The sequence below is a fragment of the Lynx canadensis genome, chromosome B1 (assembly GCF_007474595.2).
Source record: "Lynx canadensis isolate LIC74 chromosome B1, mLynCan4.pri.v2, whole genome shotgun sequence".
Lineage (NCBI taxonomy): Eukaryota > Metazoa > Chordata > Mammalia > Carnivora > Felidae > Lynx > Lynx canadensis.
The window spans coordinates 120,178,680-120,200,469 of record NC_044306.2 but is presented as its reverse complement, the minus strand read 5'-3'; the positions used below and the strand labels follow the sequence as shown (position 1 = coordinate 120,200,469).

The 21,790-nt window shown below is 38.0% G+C and overlaps 1 protein-coding gene across 2 annotated transcripts in view; it reads left to right on the top strand.

Moving 5' to 3' along the window:
- Positions 1–21,790, top strand: part of NFKB1 (nuclear factor kappa B subunit 1) — a 118,180-nt gene that overhangs the window by 18,472 nt on the left and 77,918 nt on the right. The window contains exons 2-5 of one of the 2 annotated variants that reach the window (XM_030313352.1): positions 6,127–6,172; positions 10,790–10,865; positions 15,171–15,208; positions 19,110–19,208. In XM_030313352.1, coding sequence (XP_030169212.1) covers positions 6,134–6,172; positions 10,790–10,865; positions 15,171–15,208; positions 19,110–19,208 — 252 coding nt within the window. In that variant the 5' untranslated portion in view covers positions 6,127–6,133. Of the gene's footprint in view, positions 1–6,126; positions 6,173–10,789; positions 10,866–15,167; positions 15,209–19,109; positions 19,209–21,790 lie in introns of both variants that reach the window. The other variant, XM_030313351.1, reaches the window with a different exon arrangement.

Sequence of the window (21,790 nt, the reverse complement as noted above, 5' to 3'; positions counted from 1 at the left end):
AGACAGAGTGTGAGTGGGGGAGGGGCAGAGAGAGAGGGAGACACAGAATCCAAAGCAGGTTCCAGGCTCCAAGCTGTCAGCACAGAGTCTGACGTGGGGCTCGAACTCACGAGCAGCGAGATCATGACCTGAGCTGAAGTCAGACGCTCAGCCGACTGAGCCACCCAGACGCCCCTCAGTATACTTTAGTTTTAAAGATATACATACTTTTATCATGTCATTAGTGAATTATGGTGTTTCCTATGGACATATTTCAGAAAGAGAGTCTCTTGATTTTCCTTCTATTCTTTGTAATTGAACAAAGGAGATATTTAAAACAAAACAAAATAGAAAGTAACTCCTGCTTGAGCTATTATTGTTTGGCATTTTTACCTTCACATTTGATTATCTCAGGAAGAACTCACTTGAGTGCATTGTCACAGTCCTATTCTGCTTTTCGGGTTCTGCTATGAGTAGACTAGCTCCAACCAGAACATTCAGGAAGCCTGCAGCAAAGTGCTGTATTAAAATGAATAAAATTAGAGGTCAAGGAAAAGATCGCATCTGCCTCTTAGGTAAATGAACACATCATAGTCTGTGGAGTCAAATTAGCTAGCATTACTCTGTCAACCTCAGCAAATGACTTACTGTCTGTAAACCTCAGTTTTCTCATCTGGGACCCTATTTCTCAGGAATATTGTGAAAATTAAGTGAAAAATGTGAAGCACCAGCTATGATTCCTGATTTCTGGGAGGTAATCAATAAAGTTTAGTTCTTTCTACATATGAACCAAAGTCACATGATGCCTTTCATCAGGGTTTCTCTTTCTTGGTATTATTGACATTGAGGGTCAGATGCTTCTTCATTGTAAAAGGCTGTCCTCTGCATTATGGGATGTTTAGCAACATTTCTAACCTCTACACACTAGACCATCCACCTAGTGTGACAGCTAAAGATGTCTCCAGACATTGCCAAATGTCCCTAGTGGCAAAATGCAAGCATTTTATTCAACAGTGGTAAGGATAGGGTTAAGGAGGGAATGTGGCAGTGTGCCTATAAATGTAGAATAGGAAAGAAAAGTACTTGATTCTTCTCAGACAAGATAGGGTACATTCGGGGCGGCATGGCCGTAGACATTTGATTCTTCTCAGAATGCCTAAAACCCTCACTGTCTCTATTACTCTTCCTTCCTGTAATTTAATATAAACATATATTTATTATGCTCTAACAAAATGGTTAACATTTACTATGTCCCATTAACTATGTTAATAAGCTTTGTATGAGCTAATAGTTGAATGTTGTGTATGTATCTGCCATCTCTGTTAGATTGGCATTCCATTGTGACAGGGACCTCACACCGGCTCCAACCACAATGTGTTTGTACTTATGAGGTAGCACTTCTGCATTGGTCACATAGTCTCACTGCACTCAAATAAAACAATCCAGAGCTGAAGATGGATGAAGGCATGGAAAAATACGGAAAATGAGTTTATATAAATCTGAATGCGGTAGATTGCAAATATTGGCTTTTTTCAAAAACTTTTAAAAATCAGCTATTCTGAGAAAAGCAAACCCACCATTAACTTTGCTTTCATCATCATTAAGCCAATATCTCACAAGAAAGTTGTGAATAAAAAGCCCCTTTAAAGTTAACTTTTTTCTATTATATTTATTATGAGGAGGATTCCAGTAGTGCTTAGAAATTTTTCGCTCATTTATACTTCATGTTTTATTCACTATATGTCATTAATTGTTAAAGATGTCACAGCTAAACTTCATGTTCAGCACAGCGTTTGATTTATCTCTTTTTTTTTTCTTAAAAATGTCTATTTCTAATCAAATAAATGAGTTAGAAAATTAAAACATAGGAATGTATAACTTAGGGAGCAATAGTCTCCATGTCACTGTATATGGATCCAAATTATTCTTTTTAACAGTTACATAATATATAAGGTGTGAGTTTAGCATAATTGTAATTAAACAATCTGCTATCAAAGGACATTTAGATTGTTTCCAGTTTTTTTGTGTGGTAATGCATATCCTTGTCCTTATTTATTGATTTATTTTTGCACGCTTACTCATATAATTCTTTAGTACAACTTTCTGGACGTGGAATTACAGAGTCAAAAGATAGTCGCAGTTGAATATTTCACATTGTATGTAGCACACATGTGTGTATGTCTTACAGTACACTTCCTCCAAAAAATTCCTCTAAAGAAAAAAACTCCAGGCATGCATGGGTGGCTCAGTTGGTTAAGCATCTGACTCTTGGTTTCAGCTCAGGTCATGATCTCACAGTTTGTGAGTTCGAGCCCCACATTGGGCTCCGAGTTGACAGCTTGGAGCCTCCTTGGGATTATTTCTCTCTCCCTTTCTCTCTGCCCCTCACCCGCTTGCTCTCTCTCTTTCTCTCTTTCTCTGTCAAAATAAATAAACCAAAAAAATGTTTTTAAAAAGGAAAGAAACTCCAGCATAGCCTTTCTCTGTATCAATTTATCATGCAACAGAAAAATGGTGAAAAGTCACTCTTTTTCTTGTCATTCTTCCTCATACCAGGATAAAGTATTAAAATTATACCTAAGTAGTGTCTGTTATAGCTGAATATAATCTTAAAAATAGAGACACTGTCTTTCTGATTCCCACCCACATCCTCTGAATGGCACCTGAAATTCTGTTTTTCCGACTGCAGATTATGACCCATTAGACGGTCATGAAATCAATGAGTTTGAAAAGTTTTGTTTTTTTCTTTTTATGAAATCTAATAGAATAAAAAGAGTATGTTTTCTTACAGTGGGCCCTCAAAAAATGTGAATATATCTGATCCTAGAAAATGTCTCCGGTTATAAGAAAGGAAGTGGCCTTGGCCTTGCTGCCTTCACTAACAACTCTTTGTGCTGGCCTTTGGTGTCAGTGGTGAGGTTGTCACAGATGTGCAGAAAATAATCCATTAGGCATTTCATGTAGCGCTCGTCACATATTCGGAACATAGCCAGTTATAACATTATGCCTCTCGTGTGAGAAATACACACAATTCCCTGGAGAAGCTGTTTTTATTGCTAGCTAGTTACATTTTCTATTTCTCTTTCCACGGTGTGAAAATTTTCCTGAAAGCCTCAACCATTATAGGAGAGAGATGCAGAGCTTAAGCCCATCTTCTCACCAGTCAACCCAATATCTTCCTTTCTGTTTCAAGGTCCTTCCTCAAAAGCACGGAACTGTGCAAAGGGAAAGTGAGAGGAAGGGCTCAGGGAGTAGGGGGGCAGTAGGGGCTTTCCCTGGTCTTTCCTGATCCTTTAGTTCCAAAGACTTATTTGGTATTTCAAAACTTTGTAATAAAACCCTGCTTTTACAATTAATGCAAATAGTACTAAATGATTCATCCTTTCCAAATAATTCTTGGTTTCTTTTGACATTTTATTTTTAAATTATGAATTAACATTGACATCACTGTAGGATTACTATCACCTCAGCTCTTCACAGCGAACTTAACTATCTTACAAAGCTTGTAAAAGTTCATATTTTAATCACCACCCGGGTATCTCTTGGGCTGCTGTTGGGCTTTTAAAACTGTGATCTTTTGCCACACATTTGCGCAAAAATCATGGGGATGATGTTGGCAAGAGGACTGTATTTACTTGGGTAGCTTGTCCTGTGCCTACAGGTTAGAGATCTTAATTAAAGTGTTTTTTTTTTAATGTTAATTTTTATTTTTGACAGAGAGAAAGAGACAGAGCATGAGTGAGGAAGGGGCAGAGAGAGAGGGAGACACAGAATCAGAAGCAGGCTCCAGGCTTTGAGCTGTCAGCACAGAGCCCGATGCGGGGCTCGAACTCGCAGGCTGCGAGATCATGACCTGAGCTGAAGTCGGACGCTCAACTGACTGAGCCACCCAGGCGCCCCTTAATTAAAGTTTTAACTACAGTAATGATCATGATAAGAATGAGTTTTAAAATCAGAGTGAGGGCCACTTGCTACTGAATCTATCCATTCAAAATTCAGGAAACCATCCACAGATGTATGTACACATCTACACACACATATATAATCAGAGTAACAGGTACTGAATGGATTCTGTCATTTTAGCAAGCCAACAGTCTCACCTCTGTTTTGAAGACCATGTGCTAAGATTGTTTGAGAGGATTCACGTAGTCAGCTCACATTAACGGAAAACCTAAAGATAAAAAAAATTGTCTTAATATTTTTCTTGGAAGTTTGGAGTCCTGTAGTGTTCTAACAATAAGGATTGTTCCCAAGAGTATTATAACTGGTATTAGCACTGTATTTCAATGTAACACTTATTATTTTATTAGTATTCTTTAAATACCTGAAATGTATTATAGTGATTCTTTTCTTTTAAGTGTTTATTTTTGAGAGAGAGAGAACAAGTGGGGGAGGGACACACAGAGAGAGAGAGAGAGAGAGAGAGAGAGAGATACACACACACAATCCGAAGCAGGCTCCAGGCTCTGAGCTGTCAGCACAGAGCCTGACGCGGGGCTCGAACCCACAAACCGTGAGATCATGACCTGAGCTGAAGTCAGACGCTTAACTGACTGAGCCACCCAGGCACCCCTATAGTGATTCTTGAATATAGATATATACCTAAGAACATATAAAAATCCAGGTTTACAAAAAGAGTTGTGATTTGTTCTTTCAGTAAGCATTTGTTAGCTAACTAACATAACTCCAAGCTCAACAAATTCTACTGTTTTCAAAGGTCCATCCCATCAAAACCTTTCATTTTACATATGAGGAAACAGAGGCCATATATCCAGAGTCACACACCCAGCAGTGGAAGAACTCTGGAATTTTGAATCACTTAATTCCTTTCTATGGTATCAGGGCAATTTTCCTTTTTTTAACTGCTTGTCTTAATTGATTACAGTTATTTGTAAATCTTCAGCAGGAAGATTGCATTATAAATCTTTCTTATTTGAGACAAATATTTCTTTAAAATCTTCATGGAGTTCTTATTCTATAGGATGTAGCCTTTTCCCTTTTGCTGAAGCTGGACACTGCTTTGTATCCCACTAGCAATCCTTACAAGGCTTGTCCACTCCTTATAAGTCACAGAGGTCACTAGCAGGAGAGGATTTCATTGGAAGCCAGGATCCTCTTTGGAGGATTTTGTCCTTACTAGACTGTTAGGTAATGTAGTCATTAGGGTAAAGACTAGACTGTTGTAATAGCGAGACCCCACGATACACGAGGTTAAAGAACAAGGGAATTTATTTCTTTCTACATCACCACCAGCGTCAGCTGCCACTTATCATCATGGTAGAGGCTGGGTCTTCTTCACATCTAGGTCTTATCCAGCAGGAAATTGAAAAAAAACAAAACCACGAAGGAAGCATGTCAAGGACCTAAAGCAATAGACCTGGGAATGGCACGCAGTAGTTCCAATGGCCCACCGGTGAGCGTTTCATCAAATGGCCATCCCTAATTCTAAGGAAGTGTGAGGCAGGAGGACCTTCTTGGAGCTTCTTAGCTCAAGCAGCAGGTAGAAAACTTGGACACAGTTCTAGGACCATCACAGAATTCTTGAAAGGTTGGAAAATAATCTGCACAAAGAGCTAAGACTAAATCCTTCAAGTCTAGATGGTGACAGAAAGGAATGACCTAAGAATGTGAGTGTGTATGATCTTTATGCAGAGGATGGATTGTACCAGACTCTAGGACACTGTTGTCTGCTTGACATAAGGATTTCGGATTGTACATATGTGTTAATTCCTCGATGGTGCAATTTTCCTGCTGTTAGATTTAGATTCCAAAGAGGAACTACTCTTCTAAGGAAGATGTTCCCCTCCTAAAATCTTTTTAAAAGGATTATGTTTGGTCTTACTGGAATAATATGGTTTACTCCTGCATGGTGGGATTTTTTTTTTTTAAGTTTATTTCGAGAGAGACTGTGAATGAGGTTTGGGGGGTGGGAGAGGGAGGGCAGAGAGAGGGAGAGACAGAACCCCAAGCAGGCTCTGTGCTATGAAGGCAGAGCCTGACAAGGGGCGGCATCTCACGAACCATGAGATGGTGAGCCCAGATCAAGAGTCCGACGCTTAACCAACTGAGCCACCCAGGCGCCCCCTACCTGATGGAATTCTTAAGTGTCATTCCATTCTTACAGTTTTGTTTTGTTTTGATATATAGCTCCAGAATGGCAGAAGACGATTCATATTTGGGAGCACATGAACAAGTGAGTATTATAATTTAACTGGTAATTTTTAATAAATGTAATCGTATTTTAAAATATATAGAAACAGCCACCGTATTTATCAGGAAAACTCTAAAATTGGTAAAAATTTATTTTAAATTGTCTTTGCAGTTTCCTTGTCCCTACATGTAAGGTCAGAGAGAACATGCCATAGAAAATTAGTAACTGAAACCCTTTCATCACACATACTGTTGCATAAAAATTATATATCTACAGATCAAATGATAACTACCATATTAATTTCCTAGGGCTACAGTAATAAATTATCACAAACCACGTGGCTTAAAAAAACGGAAATATATTCTCTCACTGTTCTGGAGGCTAGAATACCAAAATCCAAAATCAACATGATGACAGGGTTGGTTCCTTCTGGAAGTTCTGAAGGAGAATCTGTCCCAGGCCTCTCTCCAAGCTTCTGGTGGTCACCAGCAACCCTCGGTGCTCCTTGGCTGTGGCTGTATCATTCCTGCAGACCCGCCTTCTTCCCTGTGTCTCTGTATCCAAATCTCCCTCTCTCTTCTCTGATGCAGTCACCAGTCATTGGATTTAGGGCCCACCCTTCCGTCTGACCTCATCTTAAGTTGATTACTTCTGCAAAGACTCTATTCCTAAGTAAAGTACACAGGTACTGGGGATTAGAGCTTGAATGTATCTTTTGCGGGGGGAACACAAAGTATTTAAAATTCATCTGATGAGAAGGCAGAGTAGTGTAGTGAAAAGACCTTGGCCTTAGAATTCGAGTATCTTTATGTAGGTGCTGGCTGCCACTGAACAAACAGCTCTTTAAACTTGAGGAATCACTTACACCTGCCTCCCCCCAGTCCCACTTTTCTTATTTGCAAAGAAATAAGGAATAGGAATGCTGGCCCCCCCACTCTAAGGGGTGTTGAAAAGACTGAATGGGCAATGAATGTGTTTTAGGAACATAAAACTGTTCATTATAATTCTATTTTCAATTAAGAAGGGATACCAACTTTTTCGCCTAACTTTTTACTTTGAAAAATTTCAGGCCTATAGAAATATTGAATACTCAACAAATCTTTGTTGGTTATTAATATTTTGCTTCTTCCCCATCTTTTCCTCTGTCTCCCTCTCTCCTCCGTCCCTCTCTTTCTCTCTGTGTCTATACACACATAGACATGTGTTTTATATTTTTTATATTATATGTACTTTAGATAAACCATTTGAAAGCAACTTTCAGGCACTAGGGTAAGTATAATAGCAATATTAAATTTTTAATGTGATGATTTTTAAGAAGTATTTAAAATATTGAGATTTATTCATTCATCAGCTGTTTGTTGAGGCATTACTACATATCAGAACATTGACTAAGGAGGACTACAGAAGTGATACACACACCCTAATATAGCTGCCATTCTAATACAAGGGACAGAGGTATGAACAGTTTCTATATGGTGATAAATGTCATCATAGTATTCTGCACAGAATGAGCCAGAAATGTGGAAAGGGATCGCTCTACTACCTGGAGGGCAGAGCAGGATTATGAGTGACTTTCCAGAGAAAGCCCATGTAAGCTGCGATTTGGAAAATGTAGTTTGCTAGGCGAGACAAAGAGAGGGAAAACTAGGTACCAGGACACCCTAGTCCAAGGTTCGTAATCATTTCACATTAAAACTTTGGTGGCTACCACCTAAAAAATGGATTTTCCAAATTTATGCATGCAAGCAATCAGGAAAATAAAACCAAAAGTGAAATAGTTTTTAAGGGATCTGGTATCACTTCTTCAAATAAAATGGACTTGTGTAGCATTCATTACTGTTGATAATGTTCTGATTTATTTAGAAAGAATGGGTGGGCATAGCTTTTCACATTAAGATGCTCCTGTGGAATTTTATTATACAAATGGTGTTAGAGGGATCAATCTAGGAACATTTTCTTTGATTACAGCAAAAAAGATATTTGGCTACTCATATTATCAAAACCTGTGTTTTACCTTTCACTTTTAATATGCTGTCTCTAACATTTAAAGGCAAACTCTAACAAGCATGTTCTGCTTGGTTTTAGACCATGCTTTCCTGCCTATACACAGGAAATCTTATCAGCAAGAGATGGTCCTTTATGCCACACAAAAGTAAAACCTGCTGAAAACATTCATTTCGAGAGTTTTTCTTATGTGGGCACTTTTGTGATCATCAGCAACAGGGGTGGGGTATGTTCTGATATTTCCATTTTTGAGGCAAGAGGTCTTTGTAGTATGGTTTTTTTTTCCTTGTCTGAAGCTTAATAGCGTATATTTCCTGAGGTTCACGTGTCCTCAGTGAGCTATCCTCAGTGTTTTAATGTATTCTGGAATTTGCTCTCCAACCATAACCTAATATACAATGCAAGCTGCAGGGCACAACACGGCTTGTCTTCCTTGTCAGAAGTGGAATGTGTGTATCTCTCTTCAGACCAGTGCTCTGCCCTCTACTCAGTCATTTTAGCCACCTGCAGGACCCTAAGGACGACATTAGTTGCTAGGTCATCTCTTCTGCTCTGAGACTGCTGAATACTCTCTATACGGTGGGGCCTGTTTTTGCAATAACATGTTTTTTGATTCCTATATTTCCTTTCCAGCGAACAATGAATAGCGTAGATGAACTTTACTCTTAAGCATTGAAGTGTGGAGCACATTTGCTGTTCCTCAATTGAAAATTTGCATACCTCACAACTGGATCTGAAGTGTTCTTTATTTAAACTCTGTATTTCTTACGTTTCATTTAACTGGGCATACTAGGATCTTAGGTTCCAGGAACCTCTGATATTATACTAATAAAGAAAAGGAGTAAATTGTAATGCTGGTTTTTCTTTTTGTTTAATACCAGCTCTAGCACACTTACTAACTAGTATATCACAAATATGAAATATGGTTTGGTTTTTATGCAGCCCACAGATATTTCAAACAGATGACTTATTTAGGTCGAAACAAATGCTAAGCCCAGAAATATGAATTTTATTTAATTATTTAAAGTTTATTTATTTATTTTGAGAGAGGACAGAGCTTGAGCAGGGGAGGGGCAGAGAAAGAGAGAGAGAGAGAGAGAGAGAGAGAGAGAGAAAATCCCAAGCAGGCTCCGCACTGTCAGCGCTGAGCCCAACGCAGGGCTTGAACTCACAAACCGTGGGATCATGACCTGAGCTAAAATCAAGAGTTGGACACATAACCGACTGAGCCACCCAGGAGCCCCAGAAATATGAATTTTAAGTCCTAAATGAACTAAATGGAAAGCAAATTTTCTCTTGGGATAAGTAATTATTAGTAACTTACCAGGATAGAATATATAATTGAATCAACACATGATCCCTGCCCACTGTATGAGTTCTCTGTTGGGTACTATAACAAATTACCACACATTTAGTAACTTAAAATAACACAAATGTATTCTGTTACAGTCTAAGTGTCAGAAGTCTGAAGTGCAGGTGTTGGAAGGGCTCGTTCCTTCTGGAGGCTTTCCTTTCTTTGCCTCCTTGAGCGTCTAGAGGTTGCTTCCATTCCTTGGCTTGTGACACCCTCATCACTTCAACTTCTTATTTCCACTGTCACACCTCCTACCTTCACTTCTACCTCCTCCATCCCTCTTATTGGGCCCACTTGGATAATTTAAAAGTAGCTCTCTATGTCCATATTCTTAATTTAATAACATCTGCAAACTCCTTTTGCTCTATGAGATAGCATTCAAGGTTCTGGGCATTAGGATGTAGGTGTCCTAAGGGGAGCCATTATCCAGCCTGCCACACCCGCTAGATTTCAGGTACTCTGCACTGTGCTAGTTAAGCAAAGGTGGAAAAAAAGAAATGAGGGAGCTCATGGCTCAGTTATATCTGCTGCTCAGACCATAAGTTATATTTTCAGTTTTTCTGTAAATTGTTCCGGGGCTGTTGCCTAAGTCTTACAGGCTTTGAAGTCGTATGGCTAGCGTAGTTCATTTACCATTATCAAAGAAATATTTCTAGGATTTCTTTTTTTTTTTTTAATTTTTTTTTTCAACATTTATTTATTTTTGGGACAGAGAGAGACAGAGCATGAACGGGGGAGGGGCAGAGAGAGAGGGAGACACAGAATCGGAAACAGGCTCCAGGCTCTGAGCCATCAGCCCAGAGCCTGACGCGGGGCTCGAACTCCCGGACCGCGAGATCGTGACCTGGCTGAAGTCGGACGCTTAACCGACTGCGCCACCCAGGCGCCCCTAGGATTTCTAAGATCATATTCTTATGCTCATATTTCTCAGAGAATACAGATTTTAAGTCATTTGTTAAAAAAAGATTAAGGGTCCACTCTGTTTTAAACATACACGGGGCCCTGAAGATATCCTGGTAAGCAAGCTATACTGGGTGCTGGCTTCTCTGGACTTTATAGCTAGGCCATTCTTCTCAAATCCCTTTGTCACAAAAAAAATGAGCCCACATGTAAAGTTCTGTACACGTGAGAACTCAGCTAGGTCTCATGAACATATTTTTAAAATACTGATTTGAAATATTTTCAGATGTTTTTTCGCTTTAGTTTTTCTTCCAATAACTGGTTTGTGTGTAGCAAATTCAAATATTTAATACGATGTTGGAAAAATAAGGGTCGACTTATTTACATTTTCTTTTTTACAGATGTTTCATTTGGATCCTTTGACTCATACAATATTTAATCCAGAAATATTTCAACCAGAGATGCCCCTACCTACAGGTAAGAAAACTCATCTCTGTTGCCCTGTCACATGTTTTGTTTTTGCTTTTTTTAAATTCAAGATTTGCTAATAGCTTCTTTTAGAAAGTCAGTAAGATGCCTAGAAAGGAAATGGTGATTTATGTTTTAAAAAACCAACTTTCACTATACCATACTTTTCTTTTCAAGTTTTATTTATTTGTTTTGGTAGACAGCATGATTGCACATGCACTTGTGCTCAAGCAGGGGAGGGGCAGAGAGGGAGAGAAAGGATCCCATCAGGCTCCACTCCCCATCAGCATAGAGCCCGACATGGGGCTCGATCTCATGAACCGTGAGATCATGACCCAAGCAGAAATCAAGAGTTGGACGCTTGATTAACGAACTGAGCCACCCAGGTGCCCCTCACTATACTCTTTTGAACTATATTTGCATGAAAATATTCTATCCCATTTACCCATTGTCTGACTTAAATTGTTAGTGATATCTGCCAAGACAGCTCAGAAGGAATTTTTTTACTTGTATCATTTTCCTTTTCACTCAATCTTGTTAGCTCTAGGTTCTATATAACTCCTGACAGAGAATATTTGTGTGTGTACACACACACACACACACACACATGTATATACATACATATATGTATGTATGTATGTATGTGTGTATGTGAGGTAGTCTCAGCTTCTCAGATCTATTCCCCAAGCATTTATTTGAGCTCCTATTATGTGCCATCCAGTATGCTGGGCACTGGGGAAACAAAGTTTACAAAAATCATAAGAATCATCTCAGTAGAAAAATCATCTTTTAAAAAAGCTTTTAGCTTCACATTCTGACCAATTGGAGAAAACTCATGATAATCATCCTTCCTTCTAACGTGACTGCATTATCACCATTGTCAAATTGTTGAATCTCATATGAGTGATTTAAAAAATCAATTCATTCAGTCTCTTTCTGTTAATTGATGTGTATGTCAGCCTTATGTGATGGCTCTTTTTATGTGCTCCTCCAGTCACCAGTGGGACTTAACAGATGTTCTGAGGCAGTTTGAGTAAATTATGGAAGTTGTATATAAAACAAAGAGTTTTGTAACTAGGGCATGTGGCTGGCTTAGTCAGCAGAGCATGTGACTGTTGATCTCGGGGTCACAAATGTGAGCCCCACACTGGGTGTAGAGATTACTTAAAAAATTAAAAAAACAAACAGAGAGCGTTGTAATCACTGAGATGGACATCAGCTCTTTTCTTTACTGTGGACTTCCTTGTCCTCTTGGGAGACTTTCCAGTTTGTACCATTCTCGCTTATAATTATTGTTGTATTGTAACTATGGTACGCACTTTTCTTTTTTTTAGGTAAGAATGTTTCTCTGCATTTTTATCTCTATTATGTATTTCTAGGCATTCTTGGGAGGGAAAAAGTAAATCTGGTATATGTTCACCTTCCCTAGTAGAAGTTGTATTGCTGAGGCCTTTCTCTTTTTACCCCACAAAACATACTATGCAGGCTGCCGTATCTGAGGTCCCTTGAAGTGCTGTCCAATCTGAGCTCTAGGTCAGCTTCCTGTGAACAAGTAAATATCTTGGTAACTTCTGTGTTTCCTGTGAACTTTTTATTCTGGGGTTCAAAGTATCTTTCTTAGTATCAATGCTTTATTGAAACTCTTAAGAACTTGGTTTTGCCCTGAGAAGACATAAACATTTCCATTTAATGCCCTGTAAATGCCAAACAGTACCCTGAGTAGATGCTTTGTTTTTATTACATCACGTTTATGGAGGTTGAAATACGATTATCAAAAGAAACGTCTCCATAAATATTGTGGTCAGAGCTTCATGTTGTAGAAATTATTTTGCCATAGTATTAGAAAAACTTTTAAAATTATACCTCAAAACCTCATATTCCACTTATTACCTCATCATTTTTACTGCTAGGATTTTCCCTCTTTGTTGCAGTGGCATGGTCAAATTTTTATGATTCAAGATGTATGGATGTTTTACTCACATTTTAAAGGGATAGAAAGGTTATGTAAACCAATATTAACTTGCAATTCTCATATGGACTGTTTTATCTTCTTGAAATCTAAAACTATTAGTTCTACCACGTGTTGAAAATTCTGTGGGATATGGTATAACTTTTAAGTCCATAATATATATACTGTAATTTAAATTTCTCTACATAATAGGATGTTACTTCATGGCATTGAAATGTGGCCAAAAGAAAATTGGCATTAAAATGAATATACGCATATCAAATCTAATTTTCTAGTTGGCTCAACTTTTAAGTGTGTTCGCTAAAAGAGAAAAATGGCCCCATTTCACTAATAAAATTCCCAAACCTTGGAATTTCACATATTTAAAGGAAATTAAACCATACAGCAAAAATAATAGCAACACTTCAAGTATTTTTAGAAGAGTTAATAAATGAGAGACTTGAAATTTAATGTAGATGTGATCCAACTCTTCTGTATTTTCCATGACATACAAAAGTTGCTTTTTTAGAGACCTCTCTTCTTGATTTAGCATTCTAGAGGGAATGTTTTTATGAGTAGATTTGTTACGTTATCACATAGGCTATATTAGTAGTGTGAAAATATTTCTATTGCTAAGCAGTTTTATTTCCTTATCAAAAATTAAATTCTAGCCAGTTTTTGGAATTTTTAAACTGCAATTTTTTTAGAAGTATTTGAAAGTGTCCAGGGATAAAGTTCATACAGAGAAGAGAAGATAATTTTCTTAAATTACATATACCTTGGCCAGCCACTACCCATTTTTCCTTTCTTGTGTATATTTTACTAGATTCAGTCATTTTTCAACTGACTTCCTTGTAAATTTCTTGCCTAATAGCAGGAAATAATTCTACCTTTGTTGCTCCGGTTTTCTAGCTTTATCCTGATTCATCATAATACAGAAAAGATAAAAATAAATTCTCTCTTAAGTTACAGTCTATTTTTAATTTCAACATAAAGGATTAAATCTTCCTTGTATATGTATTTATCTAAAATAATATGGGGGCTCCTGGGTGGCTCAGTCAGTTAAGCGTCTGACTTCGGCCCAGGTCATGATCTTGGGGTTTATGGGTTTGAGTTCCACATTGGGCTCTGTGCTGACAGCTCAGAGCCTAGAGCCTGCTTCAGATTCTGTGTCTCCCTCTCTCTGTCTGCCTCTCCCCAGCTTGTGCTCGCTCTCTCTCTCTCTCATTAAAAAATAAACTTGAAACATTATTTAAATAATAAATAAAATAATGTAAACTTCTGTTATTAAAAGAATGAACTTCAGGCTAAGAGACAGTGAACTGAAATGAGCACAGATGCATTCTCCTAGAATTTTGTTAGTATCAAACATCTTAATTTACAGTCAAATGAGTGAGAAACACCATATGCCTCTATTTATTGCAGAGCTATGGGTTATTATACTATTGACATAGAAACCAGCTGGGGAACTTAGAGACTTTCTCATATTGAACAGTTTGTATTTATACTATCAGAGATTCTGATTTTCCTTTGAATTTCCAAGGCAGGTATAGTCAGGGTATAGATTAAACTTCTAGTTTTCTTTATGTGTTTTTAATAATTAATTACAATGCACCTATCTTCAATTAAATTATTTTCAGGATTTTATAAAATATTTGTGCCATTTTAGAAGAATTCGGCACAGTATTCAGAAGTTGTATACAAACATCAAAAACTATGGATTAACAGGAAAAGTCCACTATGTCTGACAGACCAAATTAGATTTGGGAGGGAAAAGAAACAATCTGGCCAATTGGGAAACAAAGGCAGTACTTAGGGATTCAAATAAGGGGAAGTAACCGAATACTTAGCGTCAGGAAAGGCAGGTAGCCTGAGATCATTATCTGTGTATTTCACACGTGTAGGCGCTAGCTTAGCCTCTTATACTTTCACACTGAGCACATTCTCTTTGAGGAATGGAAGTCTGTGTCTAATGATGTGAAGGCAAAAGGAAATGTCATGGTGCCCAGGAAATGGTTGCTGCTTTTAACTGGTATTTGTGTCATTTCAAAAATGCTTTGTTAGTAGACAAGATTGTGAAGCTATTGACATCTTTATCCTTGCCTGACAGACATCTCGCCTTTTCTTGGGGTTCAGCAAATGTTTATTTATTGTGAGTCTCTAGAGATATAGAACTTGTTAAGAATAAATTTGCTCTTCAGTTGAGGAAGGCACGTCATATCATTATGGAATTTTAGCTAAAAAATGAATTTGAAACCTCTATTTAAAGCCATAATTTCAGTTTTTACTTGCTTTATATTTTATAGCAAATGTGAGATGGCTCACAGTTTCTTTTGCTTTCTGTTTGTTGTTTTCATGTTCAGCAGATGGTCCATACCTTCAAATATTAGAGCAACCTAAACAGGTAAGATGATTAAAGGGATGGGACTTCCTCTTTCAATGTTAGATCCATAAGTTTCCTATTAATATCTCAAGCACCGAATAAAATAAGTGAACTTTATGAAGGAAGTAGCTTATCTAGAAGTTAAACACCCAGCCCAAATTGTGTAACAACTTTATTCGCCTACTTAATTAGTCATTCTTCTAAGTGTCCTGAGCCTCAGTATGTAGTTCTGTAAAACCTAGACGATTGTAGATCCTTGGTATCTCACGATCTCCACCACCTTTGCTTACCAGCCACTCCTACGAAAGGCACAGTTGTCTCCATTCATTTTCATGTTTAAGGAGATAGGCTGTTCGTATACACTGAGTTACACCCATCAACTCTGTCCGTGCACAAGTGGTACTTCTTAGCCTTCTTCCTTCCTTCAAAAGCTCCAGCCTTTTCTGTTTTGTCTTTGGAACATGTGACCTAAAAGGCTAGAAGTACCAGTAGGGTGTAGATAAAGTATTCGAATGGACAGTTGAGTCCTCTTTTGTCTCATGTTAGCTTTAGACTCGACCCCTTTGGAGACAAAAGAGGAGCATTTTATTTCATCAGGCTCTTCCTCTCACCACTAGATTTTGTAGAGGATGCCTGGGAATAGAAGTGGCTTCCTCACTGTGCTCCAACTCTGTGGATAAATATTTATTGGAAATTGGATGGGACCATTGCTATGAAAAAAGAGGAAAGAGAATCTTAATACTTCCTTATAGTGAGGAGAGCTCAGTTATTAGGGGGATTGGTAGAGGAATAGTATAGGCCCCCACAGAATGAGGACAAAGTCAATAAATCTCTGAATGGATGTGCTTACCACATTTGTGTGACTGGGGATGCATATACTTGCTGTCTTGGAGTTATTACCCAAAACCTTTCTTAATGCTTTCCGTAGCTCCGCTGAGTGAGTGTAACACTTTTGCATTGTGTAACGTTAAATGAATGCTAACTAGGTCAAGAACTTACATAAAGCTTCCATCATGGTTACTGTAATTGTAACATGCACTTGGATTGGGGTCAGAATTTACAGGCTATAACTATCTTAACTATCATGATAAGGCTGACCTTAGGTAAAAGTTTTTGAGGTGGGGACAGGAAAGCCACACGAGACTTGGGAGCGTTATTCTACTTGCTTGCTGTGGCAGACTGACTCCGTGGGCTGCCAGCGTGATTCACCTTTGCTTTACCTCCATGTCCAGTTCTTTAGCGGTGACTTCTCTCAAGAAGTAGCTAAGTCTCTCAAGGACCCTCCCAGTGGAAGTTTATCCCCTAGAAGTCTGCTCAGCAGTCTGGCCACCCAGAAAATTGTCTAGCTTGTAAAATCTGTGTAATCCACGAAAGTGAGAAATCAAGCTAAGATCTGTTTCTCTGCATACCAGGAAAAGCATGTTTTTCAAATACTATTTTTATAAGCATAGCACTACAATAAGAATTTTTAAATGCAGTTCCTTATTATGGGTCCAAGAGTCATAAAAAAAAAAAAAAAAGGACACTTATGATTTACCTGTGGGGTTGTGTAGTTCCAAAATTCAAAATTTAATTCACTCTATGTAGATGTGTGAAAGCTTGCCTGAGTAAAACAGTGTGTTTGTTTACCAAACCGAAGTTATTTTGATGTCTGACTCCAGTGAAAGTAAAAAGATTGTCTTTAAATCAAACTTTCTGACCGGATGGACATAGCCCTTGCCTTTGAGGTTGATGACTCATTGTAAGCAAATGGAGTTACTAAAATGAATGGCTGTGGATCGACAAACCTCTAATCTCAAAATTTAGAATCAGAAACACATTTAGAACTATGCATGTGAAGACATCTTATCTTCCTGAAAAAAAAATAATAATAAATTTGAAGTACACATGTATATGTTTCTCCACCTGTCCTAAAGGGATTTTGTGATTAAAAATAATGAATTTCTTCATTAATTTTTTTTTCATTTTTAAAATAAAAATTAGGAGAATTTTCATTTTCCTTTGCCACCGTTGTCCCTAGCTCTGACAGAGATGAGTCATAATGTAGACTACTAATCTTTAGAATATCCAGTTCGTTGCATATTATTCAGTGCTAATTATCTAATGCTGTTTAAAAACGGAAGTTGTATTTAAATAGATTAGTAGTCAATAAATCTCTATCTTTATGGTTAGTCAATTCTGGAGGCTCATGTTGCACATGCTGTTGCTTTTTCATGCTTTTAGAAAGTTCATATAATTAATAAAAACAAGCCAACAGCCTCTGTCTACAAAAGGTATAGGGCTGAATTTGTAACTTATTTTTTAGTTTAAATTTTGTAAGAAGCTAAACAGAGGAATTGCTCCTAAGGACTAACCTCACCTCAAAAGGTTTCCCTGGTATTAGGTTTGATATCTCCTGAGGAGTCATAGGCAAAAGTTGTTTTAAGTCCCGATTTGTTGAGTTGATTGCACACTCTAGATCCATGTGTGACTTGAGGAACTTTCCCACACTAGGGAATTTACTTCAGACCTTCCTCATCCCATGAAATATGCTTCAAGATCAGAAAATTTTCAGAAAATATAGGGGCAGTTCCAGATGTTTACCAGAGGTTTAAATTAGTTCAGGGCCCCTGGATCATTCAGATTGTTTCAAGACCCTATGATGCATAATGAAATGTAGTGCAATCTAAGGAGGGCAAGAATTTTTACACTGTCCCATGGGCTCAAAGCTGTTAAAATCTTTGCATTTGCCAGGCTTTGCAATTGTTAAAAGAGTATGCACGGTAGAAAGCCCCTACCAGCAAGTGATGAGTGTGCGGACCTCCCGATGGCCTAGTGATCTGGCACTGTTTATATGAAATCAATCCCACTGTAAAAATAAATGAAAGGTGAGGATGTCCCATAGAGCATATTAAGATATTTGAAAAGGATTTGAAAAAAGAAGAACTGTCTGGTTAAGTTTAAACTATAACACACTACATATTGATTGACATCATTGCAAAGTTGAGTCTTTCAGGAAAAACAATGAAATCTCCCTTAATACTAAGCTCCCTTAATATCCGATCCATTTTCATAACGGTCCTTGTTTTATTCTTCGTATATAGATATGCACAATTATAACTGTTATCTTTGTAAATCATAAAATGCTAGAACTGGAATAGACCTTACAGATGGTCTTGTCTAATCGTCTCATTTGTATAGATTAAAAAAGCAAAACAAAACATGGAACTTCCATGTTTATCAGCCCACAGTAAGTAGTACACATGGCAAAGGCTTCCAGCTAACTCTTCACTGATCTACCATATCTGTAGAATTCTTGAGTTAACCATATCGAAAAGGATTATCTGGTTTTGGATTCATCCAGGTCAGTTACTGTATCGAGATTGAGCTTGATAATATCAATAACCATGAAGTCCAAACTCTTATCTTCTGAACTGTTGCATAGGATGTGTTCTACAACACTGATGCAGTATATTTAACAGGACATTTCTTATTCCCTCTGAATCAACTGTAATCAGAGTAGATAAAGGAATTCCTTTAAGTAGGAGTCAAAGAAGCATAACTCAGTAATATGGCCAAGTTCAGAGCTTGGCAGCAGCAATTTGAGACGAGGAAGCTCTGATTCAAACAAGCTGCAACATGTCGAGTCCGAGGCTTAAACTCTTCAGCAGTTCACTCTCCACATGTGCCCAGCAGGAGAGGCTCTGCAGGGTTAGGGATCTGGCTTCTAAGGCACAGATCAGTGGACAAGTATCAATTCACATCAATGTTCATAATAAGATTATGGGAAAAGTGGTTCTCATTTGCAGAGTCCTCTTTCACAGTTGGTGCTTTTCCTCTCTCATTTGATATACACAAGAATTTAAAATGTGTATATAACTTTGTTCCTACAATTTTTAATAAGTATTTCTCAAACTTGTTGGCTCTGTATTCACCTTTGCAGAGAGGATTTCGTTTCCGTTATGTATGTGAAGGCCCATCCCATGGTGGACTCCCTGGTGCGTCTAGTGAAAAGAACAAGAAGTCCTACCCTCAGGTCAAAGTAAGTTTGTGGTGTCCTTCTCTATCTTTCTGGAAGATTTCATTTCCTAAAAGCAAATGAAAGGAATGCTTTAAGTGTATATAGTCTGCCTTTACTCCTAAGCCATTCACACGGTCATTATAATTTTTAGATAGAAATTTGTCCCTTAGCAATAGAAGTGGCAGATTCAAAAATTCTGTTAATGTTTTCGTTTAGGATAAATTATTTCAACATTAACAAATGTTTACTATTTCTTGATCATCTTCAAGTGTTTTTGGTTAATATACTTCCGGAAATTTTAGTAAATCTTTGAAAGAGGTGCTTCCCTTCAGCCCTTTGGAGATTTGGTGAAAAACAACAGATGACCGAGGGTGTGGATTATGTGGCATGGTATTTAAGATCACGAACTCAGATCAGGCTCTGTTATTCGCAGTGTGCCTTTGACTAGGTTATCCAACAACACTTCTAAACCTCAGTACCATAATGCAGAAATCTTGATGGTCTATACTTTTATAGAGTCTTTTAGACACTTTTAGACATTAGATGAAAAAATATATATGAGTGTTTCACAGAGAGCCTGAAAGTACTCTAGGGCCTTTATTTGAGCAACTGTGTAACTACATGTGACGGTCCTTGGAACCTACTGCTTCCTGACATGCCTGTAGCGTGTTTGGTCAGGACTTTTACACATCTTCAGGTTCTTTTTCTGTTTGTTGGTCTAATTGAGAATATCGTTCTCAGAGGTGGTTTGAGTTTTTTATTTTTATAACATGATGCCGTGTTTCTTTTTTTTTTTAATATATGAAATTTATTGTCAAATTGGTTTCCATACAACACCCAGTGCTCATCCCAAAAGGTGCCCTCCTCAATACCCATCACCCACCCTCCCCTCCCTCCCACCCCCCATCAACCCTCAGTTTGTTCTCAGTTTTTAAGAGTCTCTTATGCTTTGGCTCTCTCCCACTCTAACCTCTTTTTTTTTTTTTTCCTCCTTCCCCTCCCCCATGGGTTTCTGTTAAGCTTCTCAGGATCCACATAAGAGTGAAAACATATGATATCTGTCTTTCTCTGTATGGCTTATTTCACTTAGCATCACACTCTCCAGTTCTATCCACATTGCTCCAAAAGGCCATATTTCATTCTTTCTCATTGCCACGTAGTACTCCATTGTGTATATAAACCACAATTTCTTTATCCATTCATCAGTTGATGGACATTTAGGCTCTTTCCATAATTCGGCTATTGTTGAGAGTGCTGCTATAAACATTGGGGTGCAAGTGCCCCTATGCATCAGTACTCCTGAATCCCTTGGGTAAATTTCTAGCAGTGCTATTGCTGGGTCATAGGGTAGATCTATTTTTAATTTTCTGAGGAACCTCCACACTCTTTTCCAGAGTGGCTGTACCAATTTGCATTCCCACCAACAGTGCAAGAGGGTTCCCGTTTCTCCACATCCTCTCCAGCACATGATGCCGTGTTTCATAGACTGATAAAAAGTTTTACAGATAAGCCAGTCAGTAATTGCAATTGCACTGTTTATAAAAATTTTATTTGTTCGGTAATTCAAGACTTTGGCAAATGGTTAGCAACTCCTTTCCCACTCAGGTGTGTGCATCTCTCAGGGTAGAACATACTAATACCTGAGTTTTTTTGTTGATTTGCTTTTGTGAATCGGGGAAGGGCAACAGGACAGAGCCTTAGTAAAACTGTGATGTGAAGGAAATTTGCTTTGGTTTTGCCAGCCTTATGTTCTGTTTCCTCCCTCTCCTCCCTCTGCACTTCTAGGCCCAGGCATCTCTAATTTCTTGTCCCTGTTCCAAAACAAAAGACAAAATACTGTGATGTCACTCCTTACCTTATGAGTGAAGCTCACCCATATTATATAGTACCTGTCCTACCAATCCCATTTGCATTTGAAGTCTTCTAGCTTCTCTGTGGAATGAAAGTCATTGTTCCCCTTCAAGGCCATCAGGCGGGTAAATATGATGTGTTTAACTCACAGAAGGAAACCACAGTCTCAGACCCTTTAGAAACTGGATGAGGAAAGAGGAGCAGCAACTGAACAAGGGAATTAGCATGTATGAAGCACCAAAGACTTGCCAAGTGCTTTGCATACATAATTTTTTCTAATCCTCATAATGACCCTGGTACGGAAAAAGTAGGTACCTACTTTTTAGGTAGGTAGGTAATGTCTATGAGGATACCGAAGGAGAGAGGCTCAGGCGGCAAAGGGGACTCAGATGGTAGGGAGTCAGGTCTAGCACTTCTCTTTTTAACATATATGTCTGTGTATCATACATATAAACATGTTACGTGTGTGTGTGTGTGTGTGTGTGTGTGCTTACGCTAAGGATAATTGAAAGATGCATGTTATCAGCATTGATATTGGCTATAGCTACTGAAGAATTAACATCAAGAGAAAAACTGGGTTTTTTTCTGGACTGGCTCTATACAAACTCTATGTAAATTATGGTATTTTCATGAACCATTTACTTGTATTGTCCCAGTCTTTTGTGGCCAGGTAACAATTCTTGATACTAACAAATACATAGCATTACCTTTTATGTAACTTTATTACGTGATTAGAAAAACTTCATATATTC